Raw genomic sequence first — 27282 nt, 5'->3', positions numbered from 1 at the left:
TACAGCCAGTCCTACTCCCAGCACGACTCACCATGGCTCAGCCCTCTGACTTAGAGCAGAGGCATCTCCTGAACCTCTGGAGAAGCAGAAGGAGAGGCACAACAGTCCTGAGCTGAACAGCAGCTCCAGCTGAAAAGAACAACTGAGTGCTAGGAAAAGCAAACCACTGCTGGTGGTATTAACTTATCCCAAGTGTGGTTAAGATATTAACCAAGCAGTGTGGCTAATATCAAACAGAATTCAAACACCTCCCTGTGATTCTGTGGGTGTCACTTCAAGCACAGGCAGAAGGTGAAGACTGTGCAAGTACTGACAGGTTTCCATGTGCTGGAGAGAGAGGAGCAGTCTTAGCTGCCTGACGAAAGTGCAAATTTCTCTTGGACTTGGTTTAGGCAGCTCCTTCCAATGCTAAAATTAAAAAAATAAAATTAATAAAATGCAGGTTTTCCAAGGTTATCACTGCTATGGTAGAAGGAAACAGAAGACACTTGTGCAGCAAGTGGTGTCAGCTCTTGATGCAGTGTCTTCACTAACGACTGAAAGAGTAATTAGAAAAGCCATTACTCAAAAAATCACATTGCTCCATGAGGCTCTTCTCTCTTTCTTCATTCCCCACTCAGATTGTGACTTAGACGTGATAATTGGCTTCGATGTCAGTGATGTTGGGCCCGGTCAAAGCATATTCAGCTCCCAGCGAGGTCTGGAGTCAAGAGTGGAGTCTGTGCTGAACAGGCTAACGCAGATGCAGAAGATCAGCTGCACTGGCAACCAGGCACCCAATGTCAGAGTGGCCATCATGGCCCAGGCCCAGGGGGGACCTGTGGAGGGGCTGGACTTCTCCGAGTACCGGCCTGAGCTCTTGGAGAGGTTCCTGGACATGCGGACCCGCGGGCCCTATTACCTCAGGGCAGATACACTGAGGTCCTACCTGAGCAAATTCCGATCCTCGCCCTCTGGCAGCACCAAGGTGAGTCAAGGCCAAGGCCTCTGGGGTGGTGTTGGCCAGCAAAGCTGGTTTCTAAAGTACTTTAGTTGGTAAAGAAACTCTAAATCCACAATAATTAAAAAAAAAAATTAAATTAATTGAATTTATTCACCATAAATTTAGTCACTTAAGCCCTACTTGTTTGCTGCACTCTCCCTGCATTGTCAAGGTCCTGTCCTGACAACTGATGAGCATCACTGCAGCCAGTTCTCACAATCACTGCTTAGCTGCAAGTTATTGCTCTCCAGGTATTTCCTATGTAACACCTGCATGAAACAAGGTACAGGAACCTGGCACAGGAATGCAGAGCTTCATGGTCTGGAAAAAGTGTAAAGTTCCCTCACCTCCTCTCAGATGAAGCATTGGAAAAAGGCCCTTCAGGTTGCACACTGATTGTGTTTCATACCTGAAATATTCTGGGTCCTGACAGAAATTTGTTTCTCTCCCAGGTCATAATCCATTTTACTGATGGTGTAGATGAGCCGATAAATCAGCTGGAGGCTGCTTCATCTACTTTACACTCAGAAGGTAATTTTTTTGCTCTTCCAGGCAGTGATTATAGTCCATGTTAACATGTAGCCCATTTTGCCACCATTTCTCCTAAATCCATCTGGTTTTGATAGTAAAGGATAAGGATTTTGTGAGTTCTACATGCACTTGCTGTTTTTCACTGCCTTCCTGTGGTGTTTAGCTGCCTGCTGCCACCTAAGCGTGTGGGCAACTTGCACTGGATGTCTCTGAAGATGCTTGTTCTCTATTGAAAAGGCTCTATTTGCAATCAAAGATGTGGATAACGATGTGTCATCACAGGGGAGGGTGTGCAGGCCCTCCAGAGCACCTCTCCCCATCACAAAACCCCTTCTGCTTCTCCCTGCCAGGAGTCAACGCTCTCATCTTTGTCGGGCTGGACCGAGTGACCAACTTTGACAGACTGATGCAGCTGGAGTTTGGCCGTGGGTTCACCTACAACAGACCACTCAGAGTTAATCTGCTGGACTTGGATTTTGAGCTGGCAGAGCAGCTTGTAAGTAACTTGGCACAGGCAGTGCTGCCTTGTAATGCTGGAGGAAAGCCCACGGCTGGATCTCCTGCAGGGCTGAGCCGTGGCTGGATTACACCCTCTTGGCTCTGCTCCTCTCCCCTCCCTGCCTCACGTCAGCTCTTTTCACAGATGCCACAGCAAATAAAGTTCAGAGCAGATCGTGGTCTCATCCCACTCCTGAAGAAACCCTACTCCAGCCGAGGCATTAGGTCAAATGGGGTGGGATAAGATGCCATCAAAAGCTGCGGTGCCAAAAACCCGCCCTCTGCCTGTGTTTACACTGTTGGTTTTTTTAACCTTACAGTAATGCCCTGTCGTGCCTGGTCAGTGCTAAACCTCTTGTAGAAGCACTGCTTTCGAGGTTTCTTTCCCTGATCTCATACACTGTATTTTAGACATGCTTTTAACAGACGGAGTTACCCTTTAAAGTCCCTTCCAACCCAACCCATTCCATGATTCTTTCTTCTTCATAGATTTACTTCTTTCCCAATGCTTAGTCCCTCTCGAGTGTTGAGTCAATTTGCTGTCAGCCTCAGTATGTCCAGTTCCCCCCAACTTCTCAGCTGCTACCAGCACGATTGAGCTCCTTTTCCAGTAGATTTAATAAGATTGGGCTTAACCACTGGTCCTTGTGGTAACCTTGCTGGGCCCTTCTTTGCAAATCAAAGTGTAGCCACTTGCAAGTGAGCCTTAGGTTTTGGGATCAGAGTTGGTCCCCAGCCCCTCCCCAAGTAATTCAGCCTAGGAAAATCCTTCCAAAATGTAAATGCGCAAAGCTGGCTGGAAACGTTTGCAGCCAGCAATGTACTTGGCAAAGCAAGTGATTTTTTTTCTCTTCTTTCTGTTGGATGATGTAAAACCAAGCTGTGATTTCTCTGAGTCCGTATCATTCTTTTTAACTTTTTTTTTCCCTCCTTTACTGTGTGCTTGAGCATCATTCTCAGCCTGTGGGTTGCTGGTGAGCTGCTCACTGCAGTGATTTTCTCATGGCCTGCTCCACAGCCTGGATTTGTTTCTTTAGAGATATTTCTCTCATCAGTGACAGGCACTCCTCTGGGGACTGATGTCCTACTAAATGCACTCTACGAATTCTGCCCCATGCAGTTTCTGTTTAAACCCTTCCCTCTGATGTCCAAAATCAGGTGTTGGGGCTCTGGCAGCTTTCTAACACTTTTGTTTCCCATTTTTCCTGCAGGACAACATCGCAGAGAGGACGTGCTGCAAGGTGCCCTGCAAGTGCTCAGGACAGAGAGGGGACAGAGGTGTGCCAGGCCCTATAGGACCAAAGGTAGGTCACTTCAACTGGGGATGAAGGGTCCCTGTGCACGGGAACCTGGTGGTGACGTGCAGGTCGAGTAGCTGCAGTGGGTGATGTTAATGAGGAGATCATCTCCACTTACTCCCCCCGTTTGAAAACTGACCCTGGGACACGCAGAGCAATTGAGGGCTGCTCTTTTTCCCTTTCCCCACAGCCTTAGCACTGCAAAACACCAAGAGGGGAGGGATAAGTGGCTGGAAGGACAGGGGTGAAGCATCCTGGGAAACAATTTAGGGACATCAAAAGGAGATTATATCTCTCATTAACACGGATGACCAAGCAGCTGCTTTGTGCTTATCTAGGGAAACCTTAAATATCAGTCACAGAACTGTGAAGGAAATACACAATTTTCTTTGTTGTCTTCTAGGGTGTCACAGGAGATCTTGGCTACGGAGGCTACCCTGGTGATGAAGGAGGACCGGTGAGTGACTGCCCCTGTTCAAATGGGGACCTCACCATAGTGAAGTGTTTGGAGGCTTTTCCACTAAATGAAAAGCCTCTAAACTTTTTTCTGCTGGGAATGTGGATGTGGGTTAGAAGAGACAGCAGAACTCTGAGTTTCCCACACCTGACAGGCTGAGTTGCTGGTCCCAGCTGCTCTGAGAGAAAGTCAGTAAGGAGCTTCTTGAGAGTTGGAGAAGGATGATGGGGGGAATAACTCCCATTATTTGATGTGACCCATGTCTGTGCTATTCCCCAAGGCAAATAAAATCCTCAGCTTCATCAAAGCTGCAGCCTATGCCAAAGTTATCCATACCACCTGCAGCTGAAAGATTTGAGTTAGTCCAAAACTGAAACCAAGAGTGATGTTCCTATCCATCACATGGCAGACAACGTGAATCCCATGAATTCCTACTGACACTTTTTATCCAAACTCTGCGTGAATCCCACGTCAGCCCTGGAATAAACATCCCTCCATGCATCACTCCCAAGGGGTGAGGCTAAGGCCAAGGGGCTGACGGTGCTCATGGCTTTTCCAGCAGCACAGGCAGGGGCCAAAGGCTGCTGTGAGACTGCATGCCAGGCAATGTTCTCCCGGGGCTTGAAGGTCAGGGTGGGATTAGCCATCTGTGCAGAGCTCTGAGGGCTTTGTCTTGTCATTTTAATTTTGAAAGAGAAGATTCACAAAGCTCTTTCACAGCTGAGGGACTGGGAAAGATGTTTCTCTCTTGACAACGAACGCGTGCAGTTGGTCTCTACGTGAGAAAGGTTGTGGGCAAGAGAAGGTGGGGTGGCCAGGCAAAACCTGCTGCTCCTGTGCCTCCAAGCCACCTCCTGTGGCAGTTAGCCACAGAAATAGGCTTAGCAGGCAAACACTGATTGTTGTTTCTTTCCCCCCCATGCACCAGGGTGAGCGTGGACCACCGGGTATGAATGGGACGCAAGGTTTCCAGGGATGCCCCGGGCACAGAGGAACAAAGGTATGTGGAACAAGCCTGCACAGAGCAGACCCAGAGCCCAGTGGGTGGGAGTCCCCCAAAGGCAACTCCTGCTGGTTTAGGAGGTCACACAACCTCTGCCACATGCCCTTGAGTGGTTGTGTCCACCTGGGCTTTCAGAGGATGTTGGGGCTTTAGTGTTGCTATGAAGAGCAGAAAGGCAGCCCAGAGACCCAGGCTCAATCCAAGGCTGATCTATCTTCTGCAGTCTGGCTCTGGGGAAAGGATTTGGGAAGAGATGGATATGCATTTCTTGGCACAGGGCCGGGACAGTGAGTGGGTGGAACTCTGCTGTTGGGGAAGAGGGAGACAAGTGAGCCATGGCTGCGGCTTTAAAGAGGAACCTTGAGCTAATGGGCCAGGACAGCAGCTGCACCCCAAGCCAGAAAAGGTGGTGAAACATATAATATTTATGGGAAATAGTGAAATTAAGGGGATGTTTCCTACCATTTGCTCTGACCACATGATTCTCTGTGAGGCAGAAGAGAAATGCATGAACCAAGCCCATTAGTTGCAGCTGAGATACTGAGTCTCGTCAAAAATCTGCTCAGCCTTGGATAAAGGCACTGGGACTGACTCTGGATTAACATAAAAATGGGTGCAGGGAGAAACAAAAGTCAGTGGAGAAAGAGTTGTGGCTAAGGAGTGAGATATTTTATTGGATCACCTGAATTAACCCCCATGCCCCACATATTTTATCTTGGTACAAGTGTTGGGGAGGCAGCTGAAGACAAACACCGGCGTAAGGGAAATCAGGGGAAGTTCTGCCCTGGTTGTGGCTCTGGGTCTGCCACCAAGCCCAGCCCTCCTTCTCCACTTCTTCCCAAGGCAGTGAGCTGGACTAAAGTGGAGTAACTCCCTTTTCTATCTCCTTAGGGTTCTCGGGGATTCCCAGGAGAGAAGGTATGGAGCTATTCCCTCATGCCACAGCAGTGAGCATGACTGTGTGGCAGATCAATATTGCCCCCCCCCATTCCCCCTTCCTCTTAGTGAGCATTTGCCCCTTGCCTCCCTTCCACAGGGTGAACTGGGAGAAATGGGTCTGGATGGCATTGATGGAGAAGAGGTCAGTCATTTTAATTGCTTTTCTCTTAATAACTCGATGCTTCAGCGAAGTATCTAAAAAGTACCCTGGAAGTGGCAAATATTCTAAAATACTTTTCTTTCTTTAGGGAGACAAGGGGTTGCCCGGCTCTTCTGGAGAGAAGGGATATTCTGGCAGGAGGGTAGGTTTTAATCTCTTTTACAGTGGAGCTAAATGATGGGGCAGAGGTGGATTTGAGCCAGGGGAGGGTGGAAAGCCATCGTGCTCTCCTCAGGGCTGAGGGCTGGGCAGAGATGCTTTTGACAGAGAAGGGCTGCTCTTCCTAACTCTCCATCTCTTCCCACAGGGAGATAAGGGAGTTAAGGGTGAGCGAGGAGAACGAGGTGACCGTGGGCTCCGTGGAGATCCGGTAAGTACTGCTAAGGCATCTTCTTGATTTTCCACCCACTTTCCACTGATCCTGGGGTCCTCACAGAGGGTGGCTCTGGCCTATTAAATGCTGCTTGACAGTGGCAGGTCCCATGACAGAGCAAGGACTTGGAGGTGACATGCAGGTACCATATCAACCACTGTTTCACCATGTTAAAATTCCCCTTCCTTGTCTTCTTCAGTATTATTTCTCAGTTTAAAAGCTGTGTCTGTCTGAAAACAGCAGCAACACTTCATCTAATTCAGTCAAAAGAGGAAAAAAAGAAAAGTTGGTTCTCAGCTCTAGCAGAGTAGTTTATGAGATTTGATTTTCATGTCCCACTTACACAGATGTTTCTCATTGCTCTGTTGCTTTCAGGGAGATTCAGGAGCTGATAATACTCAACGGGGCTCCAGAGGACAAAAGGGTGAAATTGGACCAATGGTAACATTTCTTTGTTGTCTTGTGTTGTTTTTTGGTTTTTACAACAGAATGGGATAGAGAAAGGGAGAAAAAAGGATGCTGCCAAAAAGATACAAGTTTCTTAAACTCACTGTGCCTTGTCAGATGGAATATTTTTTTCCACTAGAAAATGTTGTTGGTTTGCAACCAAAACTTTCTCTGGGAAGATGTCACTTTAGAAGATGTTTTGTGTAAAAAGCACTGTTAAAAAAATGTTTATTATTATTTTACAATGGCTTTTGGGATATTGCCTCTGAAAATAACTTTGTACTTGGAAATTGCCTTCGTACGTTCTCACGGGTCATATACAAAAGCAGAGAACTGATTAGATTACACCAAATCTGAACCTCCTATTCACCTGAAACCTTGGCAAGAAAAAAAAAACAACCCCACCCACTCCTGAGAAAATGTCAAAACCCATCTGTTTTCATATCAGCTCGCAACAAAAAAGTGCATCCTAAACTGTCAGAAGGCATTTCCCAAAGATTAGGAATGTTGACTTGTGCTGGCTCAGAAACTTGGTGGAAAGTCTCTGTGAGTTGTTAGAAGGATTTCCACCAAAGCAGATCTATGAATTTGTGTGAAAGCATGAAAAGAGCCATTTTTTGAGAACTGAATCTGTTTTCCCACTGCCTCCTCATCTCAGGGCTCTCACCTGAGTTTTGTTTTTCCCTTAGGGAGATCCAGGACCTGCAGGGCTGGAGGGCCAAGATGGTGGAGTCGGGAGGAAGGTGAGTTGCCAGACCTCCAGCCAGCAAGGCCCAAGCTTAGATTGACAGTAACTTTTCCCCTCCTTCCTTTCCATGTGTTTTTTTTTTTTTTCACAAACATCAGGAATTCAACCTCAAAACCCAACAAGCCACTCCAAAAAAAGAAAAAAATCTCAGAACGAAAATGCCTCATGGCTTCCTGACTTGTTGTAGAGACTTAAAAGTCACATTTATTCCCACACAAATAACTCAGTGCTTGGATCAGTGGAGTTACACCTGATTCATATATAAGGCCAGGTTGGATGGTGCTTGGAACAACCTGGGCTAGTGGAAGATGTCCTTGAAGGTGTCTTTGCCCATGGCAGGGGTTTGGAATTAGATGGTCTTGAAGGTTCCTTCCAACCCAAACCAGTCTGTGATTCCATGATGTGCATCTGCATTTGGCTGCTGGTTTTGGAAAGGCAAAAACCAAACTGGAGTTGGGATGTCTGGATGTGTTCCCTGATGCATGGCCTTCCTATCCCAGGGATGGTGACATACTCCTGGCATACATGAGAGAGCAGCTCACCTACATGGGGGATGTGAGGAGGAAGAAAACATGCCTAAGTCTGATTAAGAAGAGAGGGCCATGTGGATTTCCCTCTCCCTTTCCCCCTAGTAGTTTAAACCATCCAAATGTAATTTTGGACTATGAGAAGGATTAATACATGGATCTAAAAGCAAGAGGGAAAGGTGTGCTTACATGTTAGAGTAACAAGCTTCATTGTTCCTTTGTTTGCAGGGCATGGCAGGACGAAGAGGGCCCATAGGAGTTAAGGTAGGTGGTGATGGGACAACAGTTGAGGCTCCTGCCACACCACAGGCCAGGCAGCCTCAGCACCCAGAGAGATGTGCCAAGAGAAGGGATGTGCAGGCTTTGCTTCTTCCTCTCTGCCTCCTCTCTCCTCCAAATTTCCCTCCTCCTCCTCAGGCTCATCTCCCTGTGTGCTTCTTGCTGGGCTCGGAGCAGAACCAACTATCCACATGCCTGCCTGTCTTCTACAGCATTCCCTGGTTGGATTTTTATCCCCATGTGCTGCTGGAGCAGTGTAACAGGGCCAAAGCACGATGGTTGGTGCCTATCAATTGCAGGAGGCAAATTGCCCCCACCATTGCTGTGCTTATTCTCTGCTTTCACCGTCTCTTGAAAAAAACAAGGAAAAAACCCAACTGAAAATCTGTTCTTCCCTGCTCTTTGTGCAGCTGTGGATACCCTGATCTCTCCTTTCCCCTCCCATGGTGCTGACCATGTCCTCCCATGCTAACCTGCACTGTCCTGTTTTGTACTTCCAGGGCACCAAGGGCTCGCCTGGTCAAGCAGGGCCAGCTGGAGAACAAGGCATGCGAGGGCCACAGGTCAGTGAGTTCACAGCAAAGAAAAAGCTTTGCCTCATGGTGCTGTGGTGTTACCTCATCACAGCCACTTCCCCAAAGAGTGTCATCCTCAAGGACTGTTGGGATTTGGGTATTTTTGGATGTGCTGTGGGCTGGCTGTCCCACCTGCCACTGCATTCCCACCAGCCAAGGTGTGATGTGTTTGCGAAGCATCCCTCAGACACCACAGCGTTTGCTTCCCCTTGGATCTTGGTGTGCTTCTGCCCATGTGTGCTGACAGCTTCTCTTTTCTCCCCACACAGGGTCCACCTGGCCAGGTTGGCACACCAGGCATCAGAGGAGAGCAGGGTGTCCCTGGACCCAGGGTAATCCTTCTGCTGCTTGACCCATTGACCCAACTATACCGTTGTTGAACTAATAAGATTCCAATGTGTCTTCCCATTCCCCTCTCTTAGGGCTCCAACTCTGCTTCACTCTCTTTTAACACACTCTTCCAGCATGATTCTCCTCTCAACTTATGCTTAAGACTTCTTGATCAAGAGTTACAGAAGAGAAAGAGCTAAAAGCAACCACAGAGGGGTCAGGACTTCAGTGTTTGGCCCATTATTGCAATTTTAACTAAAGAGGATCCCTGAGTGACTGGTGGGGCACCTCTGATGTTTCATCCTCTGAAGCCAGAGCATGACCATCTCACATGCCTGCTGGGGCCACCTCATGTATTTATTTCTCCTTCCTGCTGTGTTCCTCAGCCAGACCCATCAACATGAAGCCATACTGCATTTCCCCAACCCCTGCATGAGTTTCCCCCTCCTGCTTTCCTGTGGGCGTTCTCTTAGGGACAGTACAAATTGCTGCTGACACTTGCATTGAACTGAGCTGGACCTCCAGCTCTTCCCAAACATGAAGCAGACTTCTGAATTTCCTGAGGTGTTTTGAGAGACACCAGCCCTAGTAGTCAATACATGATTTCTACGGTTACCCAATTCCCTAGTTTCTGGCACCCAGGTTTTCTTGACACGTTGCCAACATGCCTCTCTGCATTTCCATTCCAGGCTGGGAGTGGACCTCCAGGACCTGCAGGAGAACGTGGCAGGATTGGTCCCCTGGGAAGGAAGGTATGTCTTCAGGAGCACTGGGCATCAGCAACTAAAGCTGCATTGAAAAGCTTCTGGATTTTGCATGGGCTTCAAGAAATCCTTGAGATGAATCTCTTGGACTTGCACAGTGTGGAGAGAAGCAACTCTCTGTGCTCCGGTTCTCTAATTAGGCTCCCATTTCAGTGAACAGAAAGGCAAAAGTAACTGAGCAACTGAGATTCTCAAGCAACTTTCCTGGGCAGATTCTCAGAAAATGCCCACGTGGGAAGGTTTTATCTTTCCTGAAATCACCAAAGGTCCCACTAAAGATCATGCACTTGGCAGCATTTCAGGCTGTGTAGGTCCAGTCATGCCTTTCAGCCACAAGGAGGGCTGCAGACTGCTCTGTGCAAAGAAACCAGTGTTGATGGGGTGGGGAACGCTCAGAGTTGCCTGGAGTTTCAGCACATACTTTAACAGATGCTCCTCTTTGTAGGGTGAGCCTGGAAACCCTGGACTCAAAGGGCCGAATGGACAGCCAGGCCCACGAGGAGAGATGGTGAGTGTAGCCAAGCCCTCACACCTCTGTGGACACTTAAGGAACTTTAAGGAACATTTTAGAGTTTCACAAAGGCCTGTGGCTTCAGTAGGTTCTTTCTATTGATGCTGCTGGACCTGTGGGGTTTAAGTTGTTTACATATGACATATAATTTACAAATTAATGACTTTGGCTTTCCAATTTTAGGGTGATGATGGACGAGATGGAATTGGAGGCCCGGGTCCTAAAGGCAGGAAGGTAGGTGTCTGCTCATCGTTCCCACCTCCTTAAAAGGACGGGGAAGCAGCCAAGATCTCCAGTGCAGAGGGATAAGGGCATTTTCTAGAACATATTCAAATTAACCTTTCTGTTGTTTCAGGGAGAACGCGGCTTCATAGGTTATGCAGGGCCAAAGGTAGGTGCAGCCCATGAGCTGTGCATTCATTTTTCCAAGCAATTTTCCATGGGCCTGTGCAGGTTTAGAGCTGCTGTTTGTGGTTTTCTCCTTCTAGGGTGGACCTGGTGACCGTGGTGTCGCTGGAGGCCCCGGCCCCAAAGGAAACAGAGGTCGCAGAGTAAGTTGGACCATGGCACAATTTTCCCTTTCTGCATGAATGCCCTGGAGGATGGACATATTTTTTCCTCCAAGTGCTCCTGGGAGTCCTCCCACAGATGTTCATGGAGAGGACTTCTCTGTTCTCTCTTTCTAGGGAAATGCAGGACAACCTGGGATACCTGGTCAGAAAGGAGAGATTGGATATCCTGGGCCATCTGTAAGTGTTCATTGCACTGCTGATTGGCTTCGTGTTGTGGTCCCTATGGGTGCAAGGGGTTGAAAAATAAGCCCGTCACTGTCTGCTGCTGATTTCAAGTGGGGGAAATTCCTCTTTATTTGTCTTGGATGTGTCTCTATAAATTTCTAAGTAGCTGTTTATCACTGACAAATATTTACTCCTCCTCAAACAGAAGGAAAAAGCCAAGAGACATGCTCTTACCAGGCATTAGGATTTCCCCATTGCAATATGGCCCTTAAAACTCCTTCTAGGAGATCCCCAGTTCTTTATCATTTACCATCCCACACAGGATATGGTCCATGACCAAATCTGGCTGGTATAAGGCACCCTAGCTCTTCATGTGAACCTGGAGCATTGTAACTTATAGAATGGTCTGGGTTGGAAGGGACCTTAAAGACCATCTAGTTCCAACCCCCCTTTTGGCTTTGGCTTCAGCTAGGTTTACTCCTCACACAGAAAAGCCCTTCCCCCTGTTGCTGGAAACACAGCTGAGAACAGACAGGCTTTCACTTGGCTCTTGGCATGACCCATGGTACAGTAGTTATTCCGACAGTGTTCGTGGGGCACCCTGGAGATACACATTGCACTCAAGTTCTCTTCATTCTTTGAAACAGGGCCTTAAAGGCGAGAAAGGAGAATCCAGAGATGTAAGTGTGGCATAATTTCTTTCTTGTTTTGAAACACCCTCGGGTTGGCTGTGTGACACATCTCTTTCCCCCCCTTTATTTCCTAAAGCAATGTGCGCTGGTGCGGAACATCAAAGACAAATGCCGTGAGTACCTCAGTGCTTTGCTAAGTGCCTCCCTCTACCCTTATTTGCCCATCATGTTACAAGAATGGCACTGACCAAGCTGGTTTTTTCTCTCCATCTTTTCCACAGCTTGCTGCTATGGTAAGTCTCATTGAGTCCCTTAAACCCCAGGGTGGCTGCGTGTCACGATTGTCACTCTCCCCACATATGAACGATTCACCCTGGCTGAGGACGCTGTCCTTGAATCCTGAGAGCTGTTTAAGGCATGACTTATTTCCAATGCACATTCCCAACAGGTCCCAAGGAGTGCCCTGTCTTCCCAACTGAGCTGGCCTTTGCTATTGACACCTCCTCGGGCGTCGTGAGGGAGGTTTTCAACAGGATGAAGCAAACTGTGCTCAGAGTGGTCAACAACTTAACCATCGCCGAGAGCAACTGTCCCCGGGGGGCACGGGTGGCTCTGGTCACCTACAACAACGAGGTCACCACCGAGATCCGCTTTGCTGATGCCAGGAAGAAATCCAGCCTCCTCCAGCAGATCCAAAACTTTCAGGCAACCCTGACCACGAAGCCACGCAGCCTAGAAACTGCCATGTCCTTCGTGGCCAGGAATACCTTCAAGCGTGCCCGCAGTGGCTTCCTGATGAGGAAGGTGGCTGTCTTCTTCAGCAACGGGGACACAAGAGCATCCCCACAGCTTAATGATGCTGTGCTGAAGCTCTATGATGCCGGGGTCGTGCCCGTGTTCCTCACCAGCAGGCAGGATGCGGTTCTTGCCAGAGCTCTGGAGGTTGGGGCCCTTCACCCTTTCTCTGTTTTCTGCTCATGACCTTGGTCTGGTTTGATGGTGTTGGATGCCACAGGCAATGCTTGGCTTCCACAGGCCTCTCAAGTGTGGAACAGAGCATTGCTGGCAAAACTCATCCATCCATTAGGAGAAAAACCCTAATTCCATAATCACCATGGCACAGGCTGGGAAATGCTAGTGAGACTCTCATGAGTCACTCTTTTCCCAGGCCATGGCTCCAGGGCTCCAGGTGGGGGATGAAACAGAAGGAAGAGTTTGACAGAAAGGCAAAGGGTGGGAAGATGGGAGTACATTAGCTTTGATGGCAGAGGGAGAGTGGACAGGCAGAGATTGAAAGCCACGAAAAAGCCCCAGATGAACTCACTGAGCACTGGTTCAAGCAGTCCCTGTTCTTGGAGTTTATGACTCTAAACTGACATCGGGGACATGAGGCTCCTCCAAAAGGGATCCACCGAGAGCATTGCGCTGAGCAGAGAATCCCTCAGAGTTGTGGATTGCCCTCCCCTCCTTTGAGCTGAGAATAACAGAAGGCAGTATTACTGACTCCGTGTTTTTCTGTTTCCTTCTCACCAGATCAACAACACAGCGGTTGGTCATGCCATTGTTCTTCCAACCAGCGGCAGTCAGCTGAATGAAACCATTCAGAGGCTCTTGACTTGTCACATTTGTTTGGGTAAAGCATCCAATTTCTCCTCTAGACAGTTCCAAATCCTTCTGGTCATGCAGCAGTCAGTCATAGGAAGGGAAACCCAGTTGGGAGTCAGCCCTTTTGTTGATGAATACAAGGCATTCTTGGGTTGAGCAGAAAACATTGGCATTGTGAACGAGGCTCGCTGGGTGTTCTCTACTTTGTAAAGAGAAGCTCCTTTTTTGTCTGGTTGCTGCTTTCACAGCCCAAATACTGATAGTTAAGTGCTCTAAAAGATGGCCTTCTGCCACTTATGACAGAGTGCTTCAGGGATCCCCTTGGACAAAGGAGCAGATAAAAAAATACTGAACACATAACTGAATGTGTTGTGGGATGAAATGACTTTGGCATCAAGCAATGGACCAGTGAATGTCCAGGCCTTGATGGTATTTCATGTGATGCAAGAGATGTTTACAGTGATGAGGGAGGGTTGTGTTCAGGTCCTGCAGGTGAAACCCACTGTATTTCTTCCCCAGATGTGTGTGACCCCCATCCCAGCTGCGGTATAGGTGGCCAGAGACCTGCATTCAGAGACAGAAGGGCAGCCCCCACAGATGTGGACACGGACATAGCCTTTATCCTGGACAGCTCTGAGTCCACCACCCCTCTGCAGTTCAGTGAGATGAGGAAGTACATTTCCCACCTTGTAACTAACCTGGAAATCAGCTCAGAGCCAAAAGTATCCCAGCACCATGCCAGAGTGGCCGTTCTCCAGCAAGCACCTTACGAACACGAAACCAACTCAAGCTTCCCACCAGTAAAAACGGAGTTCTCACTAACTGATTATGCATCCAAAGAGAAGATCATTAATTATCTCCACAACCAAATGACCCAGCTCCATGGCACGAGGGCTCTAGGAAGTGCAATTGAACACACAATCGCTCATGTTTTTGAAAGTGCGCCAAACCCTCGGGACCTAAAAGTCATAGTTCTGATGATGACAGGAAAAGTGAACAAAAAAGAATTTGAGCACCTGCAGAGGGTTGTCATCAATGCAAAATGCAAAGGGTACTTCTTTGTTATCTTGGGCATCGGCAGGAAGGTGAATGCCAAGAATATCTACAGCCTCGCCAGCGAGCCAAACGATGTGTTCTTCAAGCTGGTCGATAAGCCAGGAGAGCTCCATGAAGAGCCCTTGCTGCGTTTTGGGACACTGCTGCCATCCTTTATCAGAAGTAAGTGTAACATCCTGCAGCCAAAGTGTCATGGAAGGGGCAACATGTGGCCTCAGAGGGGTTAATCTGAAAGGCTTTGGGCAGCAGCACCCACTGAACTTAGACTCTTTTTCTATGGTTTGTACTGTTTGGTGCAATTTGGGCTGCTCATATTTACCTACCTGAGTACGTCTGGGTTTTGTTCACTTTGGCCTCCCATCCCATTCCATGTTGATCCACCAAGCAGTTTGCACTTCAGTGTGCTTTGCCTTGGTCTCCATGGGCTCACCTGTGGGTTCTGATCTCATCCTGCCTGGCTTGCCTCTCACATAGGTCCTGCTGAGGCCCTTTGCAGCCTGCTAGAGCTCCCTTGGAGCTCCTTGAACACCCAGAAAATCTTTCCTCCCAACTTCAGCATAAGCATCATGTCCAGCAGGGCCTTGGCTGGCTCAGGCTGAGATCTGCAGTTGCTGTATGCAAATTGAAGGACCAGATGGACAGGATTGTTTGCTCAGGGATAAATAATGCTGCTGTGTTTGGGATGTGCTGACTGTGCCTCAAAAATTTACATCTCAGCTTAGCTAGAGACCCCAGGCTGGACCTCCAGCTGCCAGAGCTCCTAAACACACTCGCCCAGCAAGGATAAGAAATGGACCTCTTCTAGGAAAGCTAGTTTTCAGCAAAAATTCCTGAAAATCAGATTAAGGGGCTGATATACCACAGATTCAGGAGTCTTGCACTAAATAGGAAGCAAACATCTGGAAATAAATGTTTAGGTTATCTCAGTTTGTTTTTTCCATTTACTGCTTACAGCAGTCCTGGAAACTTCTAACTCTTGAAAAAAAACATTACCTGTGTGGTTGGAAGTACCTTGTTACAAGAAATGTGTTTATACATTACAGACTCAGGCAAACAGCCCTCTTGTAGTTAAGGCCCTCGTGTTTGTGAACTGGAATAACAAATCTCCCATCCCAGTAACCAAACAGTAGCAAGAAGAGAAAAGCTGGTTGCTTTTTTTTAATTAAAAAGAAATACATGTAATGTGTTGGTGGTGGGTATCGACCATCCCCAACTCCAGGGTTTAATGTCTCTCTCTGTCTCCAGGTGAATTTGCTTTCTACTTGTCTCCAGAGATAAGGAAACAGTGTGAGTGGTTCCAGAATGGTCAGCAAGCCCAGAGCCAGCACCCCGTGCTCACCGGGCAGAAAGCAGTGTGAGTAATGCTTTGGAAAGAAAAAGCAACTTCAATGCAAGCAAGCAGGATTATCTTTTCATTAATATAATTTTAATAATGTTTTAATTAATTTTACTAGTTCCCTCAGTGCTGTGTCAAAAGAGCAACAGAGACATCTTATAAGCTAACGTATAATTGTAAATTTGGGGTAAATGTCATATTTATATAGGTATAAAAATATGAAGGAGATACATGCTGAGTTTGATCATGTAGGTCAGGATTTCCAGAAATTACTATTAATTTGGGGCTTTCTACTCAAAACATTATTTTCAGAGGCTGGGCTGCCCTGGATTATCTGTGATCCATGACAGAATCCATACTAATATTTTCTGAAGAGAAGTGAAAGCTTGTGTCACCAAGACTCACTGGTGGCCCAGAGCTGTCATGGCTTTAGAAGGTCAATCCCCTTGAAGTCAGGCATGCTGCAGATCTCTCTGTTGAATTCACTCTTATCACAGAATCACAGAACAGTTTGGGTTGGGGGGAACTTTAAAGCCCAACTTGTTCCGACCCCCTGCCTGGGTAGAGACAACTTCCACTAGACACAGGGTTGCTCCAAGCTCTTTTCACTGCTTGGATTTAAGCACTTTTCACTCTTCACTGTGGGCAAATCTAAAGCTGGCAAAGACTCTTGACCCCAGGTGGGTTCTTGCCAATGGTTTCTACATCAGCTCCTTTCTGCTTCCAAAATTCTGCTCAGGTTTGTGGCTCCCAACGCCACCATCACCCAGACCTTCACTGCCAGCACCACGGTCAGCGCAACCATCAAGCCAGCGGCGAGTACCCACGCCAGAACCACTCCTGCCAGCACCACAACCCAGGCCAGAGCCGCCGAGACCACCCCGGCCAGCTCTGTGGTCCGGGGGAATGCCACTGCCCAGGGAGCAGCCGGTGCCACTGCCCACGCCAAAGCCAGTGGCCGGGCCGCCACCAACGCCACAGCCACCGCGGCCGGTGGCAGGAGGAGACACAGCGGTATGTGAACAGCTCTCCCCATGTGGGCAGTGCCTCCCTCTAGGCTGAACCACAGCAGGTTGTGGCTCTTCTTGCCCCCTGAGAGGATTATTCCTGTAGGAAATGTCACCCTGAGGCCAGACTTTGGTTTTAGGTGTAAACCTGGAAATCTGTGCTGGGGAGTTGTCAATTTGTTAAGAATTTTGTGCAAAAATGGGTGAGGGACAGGTGGCCCCTAGGCAAAACACAAGCAGGAACAATCCGTCTAGCTACAGAGAACTTCTCTTTCTAGTGTGGTTCATTTGTTTCCATTATTTCCTCATAGCATCACACCTTGGCCAAATTTTGCTATTTATGGTGATTCATATAATGGCATTGTTTGAACTCTCAGCTAATAGGAATAGCTGGTTCACCAATGGATCAGTGTGGAGACCTATTTGGGAATGCCAAGCCTCTTTCATGCGAGCACAGTTCATACAAAGGAGGTTTCCCAGATATTTTTGCAAGGGGGTGCAGGCAGATCTGCACTAGCTGAGCAAGGATCAAAGAATGTGTCCAAGCACAGGGATGCTCATCCAGTGACTGATGGCAAGTCCCTGCATAAATAACAAGTAAAAAGCAATAAATAAAAGCAATCAGCTTTTGCAAGGCTAATGCTTTCATCAGCTTGAGGGGAATAAACTTTTCTGGGTGTTTCTTGCTCCACCAGTGCTTTAAGCAGTGTTTATAAAGGTCTCATCCAGTACTCTGCCAGAGCAGGAAAACCTTTCCATAATAACTTCTTTGACCTCTTAAGGTTATGTTAAGGTTATCATCCTCAGAAGTGTTCAAGACCAGGTTGGATGGTGCTTGGAAAAAGCTGGTCTAGTGGAAGGCATCCCTGCCCATGGCGGGGGGTTGGAACGAGATGGTCTTTAAGGTCCCTTCCAACCCAAGCCAGTCTGTGATTTTATGTTCACTCTTAAGCAGGCTTGGCTTGAAGGGTCTTCAGCAGCTCAGTGAATCTGCTGCACCCTAGAGAAGGATCTGACTGAGCACATTTACAGCTGTTGGGAAAGTGCTGGGAATTTCAAGCTGTGAGAATCTTGTTTAAAAAAAAAAAAAAAGTTTTGATTTGCTAGATTGCAACAGATTATTAAATATAAATAAACCACTTGGTGAAATCATCTGGTCTATGGAAAACAAAGCCTCCCCTGCAGTGGCATCTGAGACAGCCAAGTCCCAGCTTGCCTTGCACTTGCCATGGAAAGAAGATTCTGCATCACTGAGACACTTTTTCCTTGAGATCTTTCCCTCTTCATTCACTGCTTGGTGTCCCTTCTGATTCTGCCCTGCAGCAAAGACCCACGACATCCAGATCACAGATGTCACCGAGAGCAGTGCCAGGCTGCGCTGGGCCAGCCCCGAGCCGCACAACACCTTTGATGTCACTGTCACCTTGGCCCACGACCACTCCCTTGTGCAGAGGCAAAACCTGACTGGCACCGAACACGTCATCCGAGGGCTCAGGAGTGGGCAAAAATACATCGTCGTCATCACTGGCTACCAGAAATCACAGCCCAAAGTAACCTACACAGGGTCATTCAGCACAAGTAAGTGACTCTTGAAAGCCTCTGGACATTCATTTTTTTTCATTAAGCAGACACAAAAAGTGGGAAGGACAAGAAAAGGGATCAGGAATCAGTTGGTACCAACAGTCCCAGCCCTGGCTGTGCTCAGTTGTGTCACTTCATGTCTGCCACCCTCTGGATCAGCAGACGTGGCAGATGTGTTTCTTTGAAAAATGGGAGTTGCACTTCAGTGGAGTTAAAATGCACACAGAATGTGGGATAATTAAAGGCAGTCCCAGACTGGGAGTTTGTTACATGCTGCAGGTTTTGTACATTGATGCAAAAGGTCTTGGTGGGGGTCTAGCCTGCACTACTGCAATTATTAATGAGTCAAACTGGTAAACTCAGTCCAGCCCAATTTCAAAATAAGCAAGAAAAGCTGCTTCTCTGATCACCATTTCCATAGCTACCGGTCTGCTTCCCATACTATCCAGAAAGAAAAGCAAAGAAGACATGAAACAGAGTCCCTTGGGCATCCAAGCTCCATGTGTGCAGATCCAATGTGAGCCTCCCCAAACCCTCTGGCATGGCCAAAAGTTGCTGTCTAAGACACAGCCAATTTTTTTTAATGCAGTTGGCACAGAGGTGACTTGGCCTCGTGGTGTGAAGTTTGCGCTGGTCCTGCCAGTGCCGTGTCTGGCTTCCTCTGGCACGTCCGAGACAATTGAGAGAACCTTTCCTCTGGCTTCAGTGGGTTTGGACCAGTCTCTTACCTTCACAAGCAATAAACATGCCCACAAAAATGTTGAGAAAATACATCAGTGGGTAGAAGTAATATTTGCATGTGCTAAATTGGAGCTCCCAATGCCCAGGGAAGCTGCTTTTCCCATAGAATAAATCTTGAATGGGAACAAACTGAGTAGGCAGTGGTGACAAGCTGTGACCTGGACACTGAGTAGGATTGTCCCCCTTATCCACACCCAAACTGTACACTAAAGAAAAGCAAATCCAGCCTTTCCTGTGGCTGCAGCCCCCTCCTGCCCTCCAGCCCCATGGAATTTTTTCACCCGTAACAATCCTCACCGTAGCTCCTAGAAGGATGTGAGGTGTGATGGAAGGAGTGTGGTCCAAGAGAGCCCTTTAGGGAACAAGAGAGTATGGAATCATCATGGATTGGCTCCCCTGTGGGGTGCCATTTTTATTCTGCCTTCTCTAAGGCCAGGAGATCAAAGCTAAACTGGCTCCAGAGAGGCCACACCCAATTCCTGAGCCTCTGCCCTGTCGATGCTGTGGGGTGAGTGGGGGCATCCAAAGCAGTCACATGGGGCCCTGAGGATGCTCCTCTGTGGTGACCCCCAAGGACAAGCCCAAGCAGAGCCACTGGCTGGAGACGGAAGTCGATCCTGTCCTGGAGCAGCCGGGCAGTTGGGGATTACTCATCCCGTCAGCTGCCTCCAATAAACATTTCTCAGATGTGTGTGCTCGGCTAAACAGATCCAGATGTGGCTCCTGCACTGGAGCTGGGGCCAGGGAGTTTGTTTATGACTGCATTGAGGGTGCTGCTGCTGATGCCCTTCCCCTTGACTGACCCTCTGGTTGTCCTCCACAGAGACCCCGGCGCAGCCCCAGGTGTCCCTGGCCAACATGATGCTCAACACTGAGCCACTAGAGGGGCCTGAGAGTGGTGAGTGCGGGCCATGGGGGGAGTGCTGGGCCAGGGGCTCTCACAATCTCACCAAGATCAAAGGATCTGCAAGTCCTTGGCTTTGCAAAGCCAACTGATCATGGCCTTGATGACATCCTTGGCCACATGGGTTGGAGCCCTGCATTGGAGTCTCTGCCCCATGAGGCATCCAGAACCCCTGAAGTTGCTCTGGTCTTCCTGGGAAACTCCAACCAGGTGCTGTTTCCATGATAAGGATGGGAGATGAGCCATGACCCAAGCACTGGCCACTCTTCAGGGACAAGCTGTGCCCCCTGTCCTCCCAACCTGCCTAGATGTAGGTGTGGATGCAGAACATCACCCGATGCTTCCTCGTTCCCTCTCTCTCCATTTGGGGCAAATCCCAGGTCTTGGCTCCTTGGTTGAACACACAGCTCCCAACAAGTGCTTGGCCAGGCTGGACAGGGCTTGGAGCACCCTGTTCTAGTGGGAGGCCCTACTCTGTGTTTGACCCCATGTTAACAACCCATAATCACCGTAGCTGTTCATACATTTCATCGCTTTGGGTGACATCAAGCTCATCACATCGGTGCTGTCACACTCAGTGGTACCACCAGTGTCACAACCCCTCCTCCAAGGACCTGAAAGGGCTCTCGGCCTTCATCAAGCAGCACAGCCACAGCAGGCACACCAAAAATGGATCTGTCATCCAAAACTCATCCCTGGATCATTGTTCCCATGTTTTCCTTTAAACATTTTGCTTGCACTGTGGCTCATTTTCTTCACGAAGTGGTCTGAGAGCACAGGGAAATGCTGCTGCTCAGTGTGTTCAGCCAGGAGCTGTGGAGCTGCCGTCGAGCTCTGGCTGCTGGTGTTGAGTGGGATGAGCATGGATCTCATTCATGCCTGGCTGGTGGCACCACTGGAGCTTTTTGCAGCGGAGGGGCCAAGGGCTTGTGCTGGACCGACTCATTTCTCCTTCCTGCATGACCCATCGTCCTTCCCTCCCCATGTGCTCCTGCTCGTCTGGCCCCTCTCCCTGGCACTGACATCCCCTCAGCAGCCTTGTTCCCACCAGGTGACAAGCACCCCGTGGCTTTGTTTAACCCCTTGTTTAACCCCTTGGCGCCAGCCCTTGGGAACCCAGGTGTGCAGGTTCCTCCTGCTCCAAGGACACTGGATGTGCTGTGTGCTTGCTCTGCACTTCCACACAGACCTCTCCATCTCAGCTCCTTGCGGCAAATGCCTCTGCCTGAGGATTTATGGCAGCCAGCAATCTGGAGGGAGCATTCCTCAGGGATGCTAATCCAAAGGTTTTCAACAGGATAAAGACACTGAAGAGAGCAGGGGATTGGGGATGGGTTTAGCTGAGCCTCCTCTAGTTCATGGGAGAGACCCATGTGTAAATCTTCCGAGAGACCTTGGAGAAAAGCCCACATTCTACCCTCCTTATATAGGTAAAATAGCATGGATGGCCCAGCACAGCTAATAAAAACCCAGGGATTTGGACCTAAATTATCCTTTTTGGGGCAGGAAAGGGACATAGTTTTAAATCTTCATTTAGCCTTCACATACACCAGGTGCAACTTGCTTTTAGAGATAAACGCACTTAAGGATTAGAAGTTACTGCCAAGACAAATAGCTTTGAAAATAGAGGGGAGGGGGATTTGTGTGAGGGCTCAGTCCTGAGTGCACCAGTGGGGGAGCAAGGGTTCCCACTGTGTTGCTCCAAGGATTTGGGGTTTGGATCTGTGACAAAACCAAGAGCAAGGAGAGGTAAGCTGGAGGCTGGGGAAGGTTTGCATCCAGCAAGACAAAACTTAAGAGAGGGAACTGCTACCAGTCCTGAACCAGGCCTTATCTTCCCTTTTTTTTCTTTTCAATCTCTTTGCTTTTTCAGCTTTTAACCCTCTCAGAGTTACTTAACCTTTGCACCTTTTGCCATGCAGATTGGCCAGACCCTTGCTTGCTGGACTTTGACATGGGCATGCAGTGCAAGGACTATCAGATTGTGTGGTTCTTTGACTCCAAACACAAGTTCTGCAGCCAGGGTTGGTATGGTGGCTGTGGAGGTAATGCCAATAGATTTGAGACCGAAGCTGAGTGCAATAACAAATGCTTAAAGCCATGTAAGTACCCCATGAGGATTCACCCTTTCACATTTTATCCTATTGTCAAATGATGTTTGGATCAGAGAGAAAACACGGTTTAAAATCCAAACCCATGCGCTTTTTCCTCCTCCAGCAGCAGCTGAGAAAGCCATGCAGCAGCCACCCCTTGAGAAAAGATTATCATCAGGTAACACCCCCACAACAAAAATTAATCATCACAAACCAAGCAAACCCATTCTTTCACCTTGACCATTTCACAGCATGCATCCAAGCCTGTCCAACCACAGATCAAAAGTAGTACAGACTCAGTTTTCACTTGCTCCTTCACACAACCACGCCCTTCCATCTGCTTTGCATGAGCAAGTCACTTTGCATGTGTGTTGTCCCACCAGGACGTGCTGTGTTGGCACAACCTGAGTGACAAAACTCACTGGATTTCATCAGAGACCGGTGGTTGCTGAGCTGGAGTGTGGCACAGTCCCAGACCAGTTTGTGTTATCTCTGTGTGACCACAAAGTGCCACCACTCTGCTGAAATGCAGAGAATTCCCAACATTTCACTGCCTGCAACCAAAACACCTGATGGAAAGTGGCTCCGTGGGGCTCGGGTATTGCATGGAGATGTTTTCCTTCATCACCAAAAGATAAAAGTCAAGGCTGAGGGAGGAGCCTGCAGGAAAATGGCAATGCCCTACTCTCTTCAAGGAGTTTCTGAGGTTTAGGGGTTGTGTTTGCAAACCTCTTCAAGACCTGGGAAGAGTGAAGCAGCTTGAAATCACATCTGTTGGTTCAGCAAGGGGTTGGGATAGGAACAGAGCCCAGCAAATCTTCCTTATCAGAGCAGCCTCCCCCTCCCAGAGGGGTTTCAGGGCCCTTTGTGGAGCTGGGAGGGAAACCAAGGAGTGAAGACAGCTCTGGTACCTAAAGGGAGGGCTTCAGTCCTTGCAGGGTCATGACAGGGTCTGAAAAGGCAAATTACAGACCCTTCCACTCCATTTGACTTTCTTAGGTTTATTTTAGGATCCTTAAATCATGCTAGGGAATTTTTGTCACTGGCAGCCCTGCAGAGATGTGGAGGCAAGGAGGAGGTGGCCACCAGCAGCCACAGAGATGTCAGGGGTGGCAAAAGGGGATTTCAAGGTGCTTTGGGGATGCAAATGGGCATCATGGATCCTCTGGACGTAGTTTGAGGATTTAGCAGCTGGAGGAAGCAGTGCAGGAACCTGTAGCTTCACTCCAGAGCAGTATTCCACCCTCAGAGAGCAGGGAACCCTCCCTGAAGAGGTTTTCTCCAGAGGGCACGTGTTTCTGCTAGCCCTGTCCTACATGCTAGCCCCTTCTGATCATTGTCACATGCCTTGATGGTATTTCCAGCAACTGTTGCTGAGGCTAAAGTGATATTTCATCAACTTGGCACCGCTCTGCCCTGGGCACAGAGCCAAGAAAAGCAGCCGAGGGGCCCTAGAGGGATGCTCAGGTCCCTGCCCGCCACTCTCTGCTCACTTTATTCCCTTTTCATTTTCTGCAAAGCCAGAGCTTGAACCCCCGTGGAAAATAGACACAGGACTTCGGTCAGCTCAGCTTTTAAGGTGCTGGGTGGTGGCTCAGGCTCTGGGTTCAGCCCATAGCAGGTGCAACATTGAGAAATGAGTTGAGCTCCCAAACCTTAAGGCACTTTGGGTGCAAAAATATGCACCAGACCCACTTCCCATTTGAAGGCTTTTAAATGCTGTGATCCCCTTTAATTATTGACTTTTTATATATATTTTTCATGTGTAGATGTGGAACTCGAGGCATGGTTTAGTGGGGAGCTTGGCAGTGCGGGGGTAGTGGTTGGGCTCAAGGGCCTTAGAGGGCTTTTCCAACTTTAATGATTCTGTGGTTCTATTTTTTTATTGTTATTCATTTTTTGACCATGACAAAAGTAATTGTTAAGTGTAACTGAGGAGCCCAGGCACATTTTCTCCACGGGATGAATTAAAATCCCAGATCTCCCCATCTTTTGAACCTGCCACAGCTTAAAACACTTTTTAACTCCCTAGGTCTTGCTCTCCATCAATTCTTGGAAATTTCTGGATAAGCTTTTGTTTAATTTCAGACTGAAAGAGGGGAAAATTAGGTTATATTTGCAAAAGAAATTCTTCTGTTTTGATTAGTTTTTGGATTTGATTCCTGTGCAGGTTTGGGGTAGAGTCATTCCTGTGTTCACATCTGCTGGATTTCAGTGTTTTGGAAGGTGGGGAAGAAGGGACATGGACTTTGGAAAAAGAAAATCTGAATATAAAAAAGGCAAAGAGATTGCCTAAGGCATGGGGAACCTTTTGGTAGGAGCCCAAAAGCAAAGCTGAACTTCAAGGTCAATACTGATTTCTGACTCCCCCTTCTCTGTGCTGAGCAGAGGTGACACGAGCTCCTCCTGCACCCCTGAGTGAAGGGAGGTTTGTGACCTGATGGTAAATCAGTGACTGATATCAGATATTTTTTAATTCTATTTTTGTAAAGTTATTTGGCATTTTCATTTTGCCACATCCAAGCGCTTTGTTGTTTTATTCCCCCCTCACCCAGCAAGGGATGAAAGTTGCCCTGAGCAATGTGTGGTAGATCCAGGAGCACCTTCACATGGAAGATTTCTCTTGTCAGAGGAAGTCAGCCATATTAGTGGGAAAATGATGGTGCCAATACTTCTTCCCTTGCAGCCCAGCCAGTCCTCTCTCAGTTCTGAGACCTGCCAACTCATTTCCTACAGATCCAAGGGATTTGCAGACAACCACTGCCATGCAACACTCCCCCTTCATCGCTCCTGGGTGCATGGCAGCAACACAGAAGAGAACTTGTGCACCAGGGCTGGTGACCTCCAGGGAAAGAGCTTCTCTTTGCAAAGAAAGGGATGGGATTTAGGCACAGGAGATGTGCACAGTCTGTGCCGTGGATGCCCTTTCTCAGCTTGCATTCCAGCCGTGCCCTGCAGATACACTCAGAAAAGGCTGTGCTTCACCCAGGAGTGCTACTGACCGCTGTTACTCCTGCTTTTTTCCACAGTCATGGATATCTGCCGGCTGCAGAAGGACGAGGGCACCTGCAGGAACTTTGTGCTGAAGTGGTACTACGACCCTGAGACCAAGAGCTGCGCCCGCTTCTGGTACGGCGGCTGCGGCGGCAACGAGAACAGGTTCAACACGCAGAAAGAATGTGAAAAACTCTGCATCCCTGGTAAGAGGCACTCAGCCAAATCCCTGGCATTCCCACGCTGCAGCATGGGGTTGGACTCCTCAGCAAGCCCTGGCAATTACCTCATTTATCTTCCCTCAATATCTTGCATCAAAAGCTTATTTGTTCCCTCTTTGTCCACCAGGTACCATCAACCCCGGCGTGGTGACGACGATAGGGACATAGAGCCAGGGGCTGGCCAACACTTACCTCTGAGACAGCATCACCTTTGCCACCTTGTCCCTATAGAAGCTAAGGGTATAGACGACCTTGCACTGTAATATTTCATGCTTTTAACTCCCAAGCAAACCCCGAGGAGAGGGTTTTGCTGCATGACCTATCAATATGGTGCTAAACTGTTTGTGGACTGAGTGCTACATGTGCCCGGGTTATATTGTATAGCTTCAACGTTGCCAAATATTTACCTAAGTGCAGATTGTTATTGTCTCTCAACATGTCTCTAAATTAGCCTTATTTTCCCCCAATTCTGGCAATCTGCCTATCTAAGGTGCCATGAAAATGAGTCCAAAAAAAAAAAAAAAAAAAAAGTCATAATAATTTCACTGCAACTTGTTACCTGCTTGCTTTTATCTTTCTCATAACTGAGCATAACTTTACAGGGGAAGCCTTTGTGTAAGAGAGTGGCTGATTCTGACAAACAAGTGGTTCCATTTTCACTCTTCCTATTTTTTTTTTTTTCCCCCTTTTGCTGGATTAGATCTCAGACTAGATCTTTGTATGCATTTGTACCACACGTGGCCAACTGAACTAGCAAGGAAAAGGAAGCAAAGTTTCCAAATGCAAATGCACTGCTGGGACCAAGGCCTCAGTTAACAAATCTTTAAATTGTGGTGTAGGGTGCCTCTGGCATTCTTCTGATGTTGTATGTTTTATAAAATACAAAGCAAAGCAATCTGGGGAGGGGGGAGCAGCGGGAGGGAGGGGGATTTTATTTTTATTGTGGATTCCGTGTCAGGAAGTCTATACAAAGAACTTTTAAATAAAGTCTAATGGAGGTTTTGAGAAACTCGTGGGTTTGTCTTTGTTAAAGCCGCCGTGGGTATCAGTGGAATAATTTTCCAGGGTCTGGAGAGCAATTATTTGGGGGGGGGGGAATCCCACTGTGCCTCAAAGAGAGGATAAATGTGGTATGGGTATTCGGGGGGACAGCACTGAGAGGCTGCTGGCAACCTGGAGATTTCCAGCTGGGAAAAAGGTGGAGACAGAGATGTCTTGGTTGTGAAATCTCCATCCTGAAGGAATTTAAACTCAGCTGGACATGGCATGGAGCAACTTGGCCTCAGCCAGCCTTGGGTGTCCCTTCCAACCTGTGTGAATCAATGACCCCATAAGTATTTTCATCTGTCTCCTTCACTTTCCATAGCCATGATTTTTACCCTTCCTGTCCATCTCTGAGCTCACCCAAGGAAGCTAAAATTCCCAGAAACAACGCACATTTCCCTGCCCCTTCAAAAATCCCTGCTGAAAGCACAAAGCAGATGGAAGTGGCCAGGGCACAGTACAGCTCTGGGCTGTGGGGCTGATGTCCTCAACGTCCCTGGGCCTCTGCTGCTGTCCACAGGCAGGGCTTGATAACTCTTCCCGTGGCCTGCTCAAGGTGCCTGGAAGGAAGAATGGAGCCTTGCAGGCACATGCCATGGAGAGGGCAGCTGGAACACCAAAAGCAGGGGGAGGGCATTGACTTCTGGAGAAGCAGGTTGCGTTGGTTAAATCTTGGAAAGGAGACCCTTGCAATTCAGGGCTTATCTCCAGGTGCTCTTCCATGGGTCAGGGTGGGACTGGCATGAGGAGAAGACAACCTGGTGCTGTCCTGCTGCTTTCTGAAGCCCTTCAGGTGCGTCCCCAGGGGCCACAACAGGAGATGTTGCACGTGTGCTGGACACACAACAATGACGCCTTTGGAAGCAGCTCCCAGGAGGAGGACTTGCCCTCCAAAACACCACTTGCAAG

At 48.3% G+C, this 27282-nt stretch overlaps 1 protein-coding gene across 2 annotated transcripts in view; it reads left to right on the top strand.

The window, feature by feature from the left end:
• COL6A3 (collagen type VI alpha 3 chain) overlaps positions 1–26005 on the top strand; it is a gene marked incomplete at its 5' end in the record, with an annotated part of 49418 nt that extends 23413 nt beyond the window's left edge. The window contains 35 exons of one of the 2 annotated variants that reach the window (XM_082285390.1): positions 621–967; positions 1435–1513; positions 1864–2009; positions 3223–3315; positions 3713–3766; positions 4695–4766; positions 5661–5687; positions 5806–5850; positions 5957–6010; positions 6176–6238; positions 6617–6682; positions 7378–7431; positions 8192–8227; positions 8743–8805; positions 9087–9149; positions 9837–9899; positions 10357–10419; positions 10606–10656; positions 10778–10813; positions 10911–10973; positions 11109–11171; positions 11807–11839; positions 11928–11964; positions 12073–12084; positions 12240–12733; positions 13325–13424; positions 13916–14614; positions 15698–15806; positions 16528–16802; positions 18119–18373; positions 19941–20015; positions 21944–22123; positions 22239–22292; positions 25144–25314; positions 25457–26005. In XM_082285390.1, coding sequence (XP_082141516.1) covers positions 621–967; positions 1435–1513; positions 1864–2009; positions 3223–3315; positions 3713–3766; positions 4695–4766; positions 5661–5687; positions 5806–5850; positions 5957–6010; positions 6176–6238; positions 6617–6682; positions 7378–7431; positions 8192–8227; positions 8743–8805; positions 9087–9149; positions 9837–9899; positions 10357–10419; positions 10606–10656; positions 10778–10813; positions 10911–10973; positions 11109–11171; positions 11807–11839; positions 11928–11964; positions 12073–12084; positions 12240–12733; positions 13325–13424; positions 13916–14614; positions 15698–15806; positions 16528–16802; positions 18119–18373; positions 19941–20015; positions 21944–22123; positions 22239–22292; positions 25144–25314; positions 25457–25497 — 4136 coding nt within the window. In that variant the 3' untranslated portion in view covers positions 25498–26005. Of the gene's footprint in view, positions 1–620; positions 968–1434; positions 1514–1863; positions 2010–3222; positions 3316–3712; positions 3767–4694; positions 4767–5660; positions 5688–5805; positions 5851–5956; positions 6011–6175; positions 6239–6616; positions 6683–7377; positions 7432–8191; positions 8228–8742; positions 8806–9086; positions 9150–9836; positions 9900–10356; positions 10420–10605; positions 10657–10777; positions 10814–10910; positions 10974–11108; positions 11172–11806; positions 11840–11927; positions 11977–12072; positions 12085–12239; positions 12734–13324; positions 13425–13915; positions 14615–15697; positions 15807–16527; positions 16803–18118; positions 18374–19940; positions 20016–21943; positions 22124–22238; positions 22293–25143; positions 25315–25456 lie in introns of both variants that reach the window. The other variant, XM_082285389.1, reaches the window with a different exon arrangement.
• Positions 26006–27282: the final 1277 nt, after the last annotated feature.

This window comes from Coloeus monedula (genome assembly GCF_965178545.1).
Source record: "Coloeus monedula genome assembly, chromosome: 7".
NCBI lineage: Eukaryota > Metazoa > Chordata > Aves > Passeriformes > Corvidae > Coloeus > Coloeus monedula.
The sequence above is the reverse complement of the archived record's forward strand: the minus strand, read 5'-3'. Positions and strand labels throughout refer to the sequence as shown.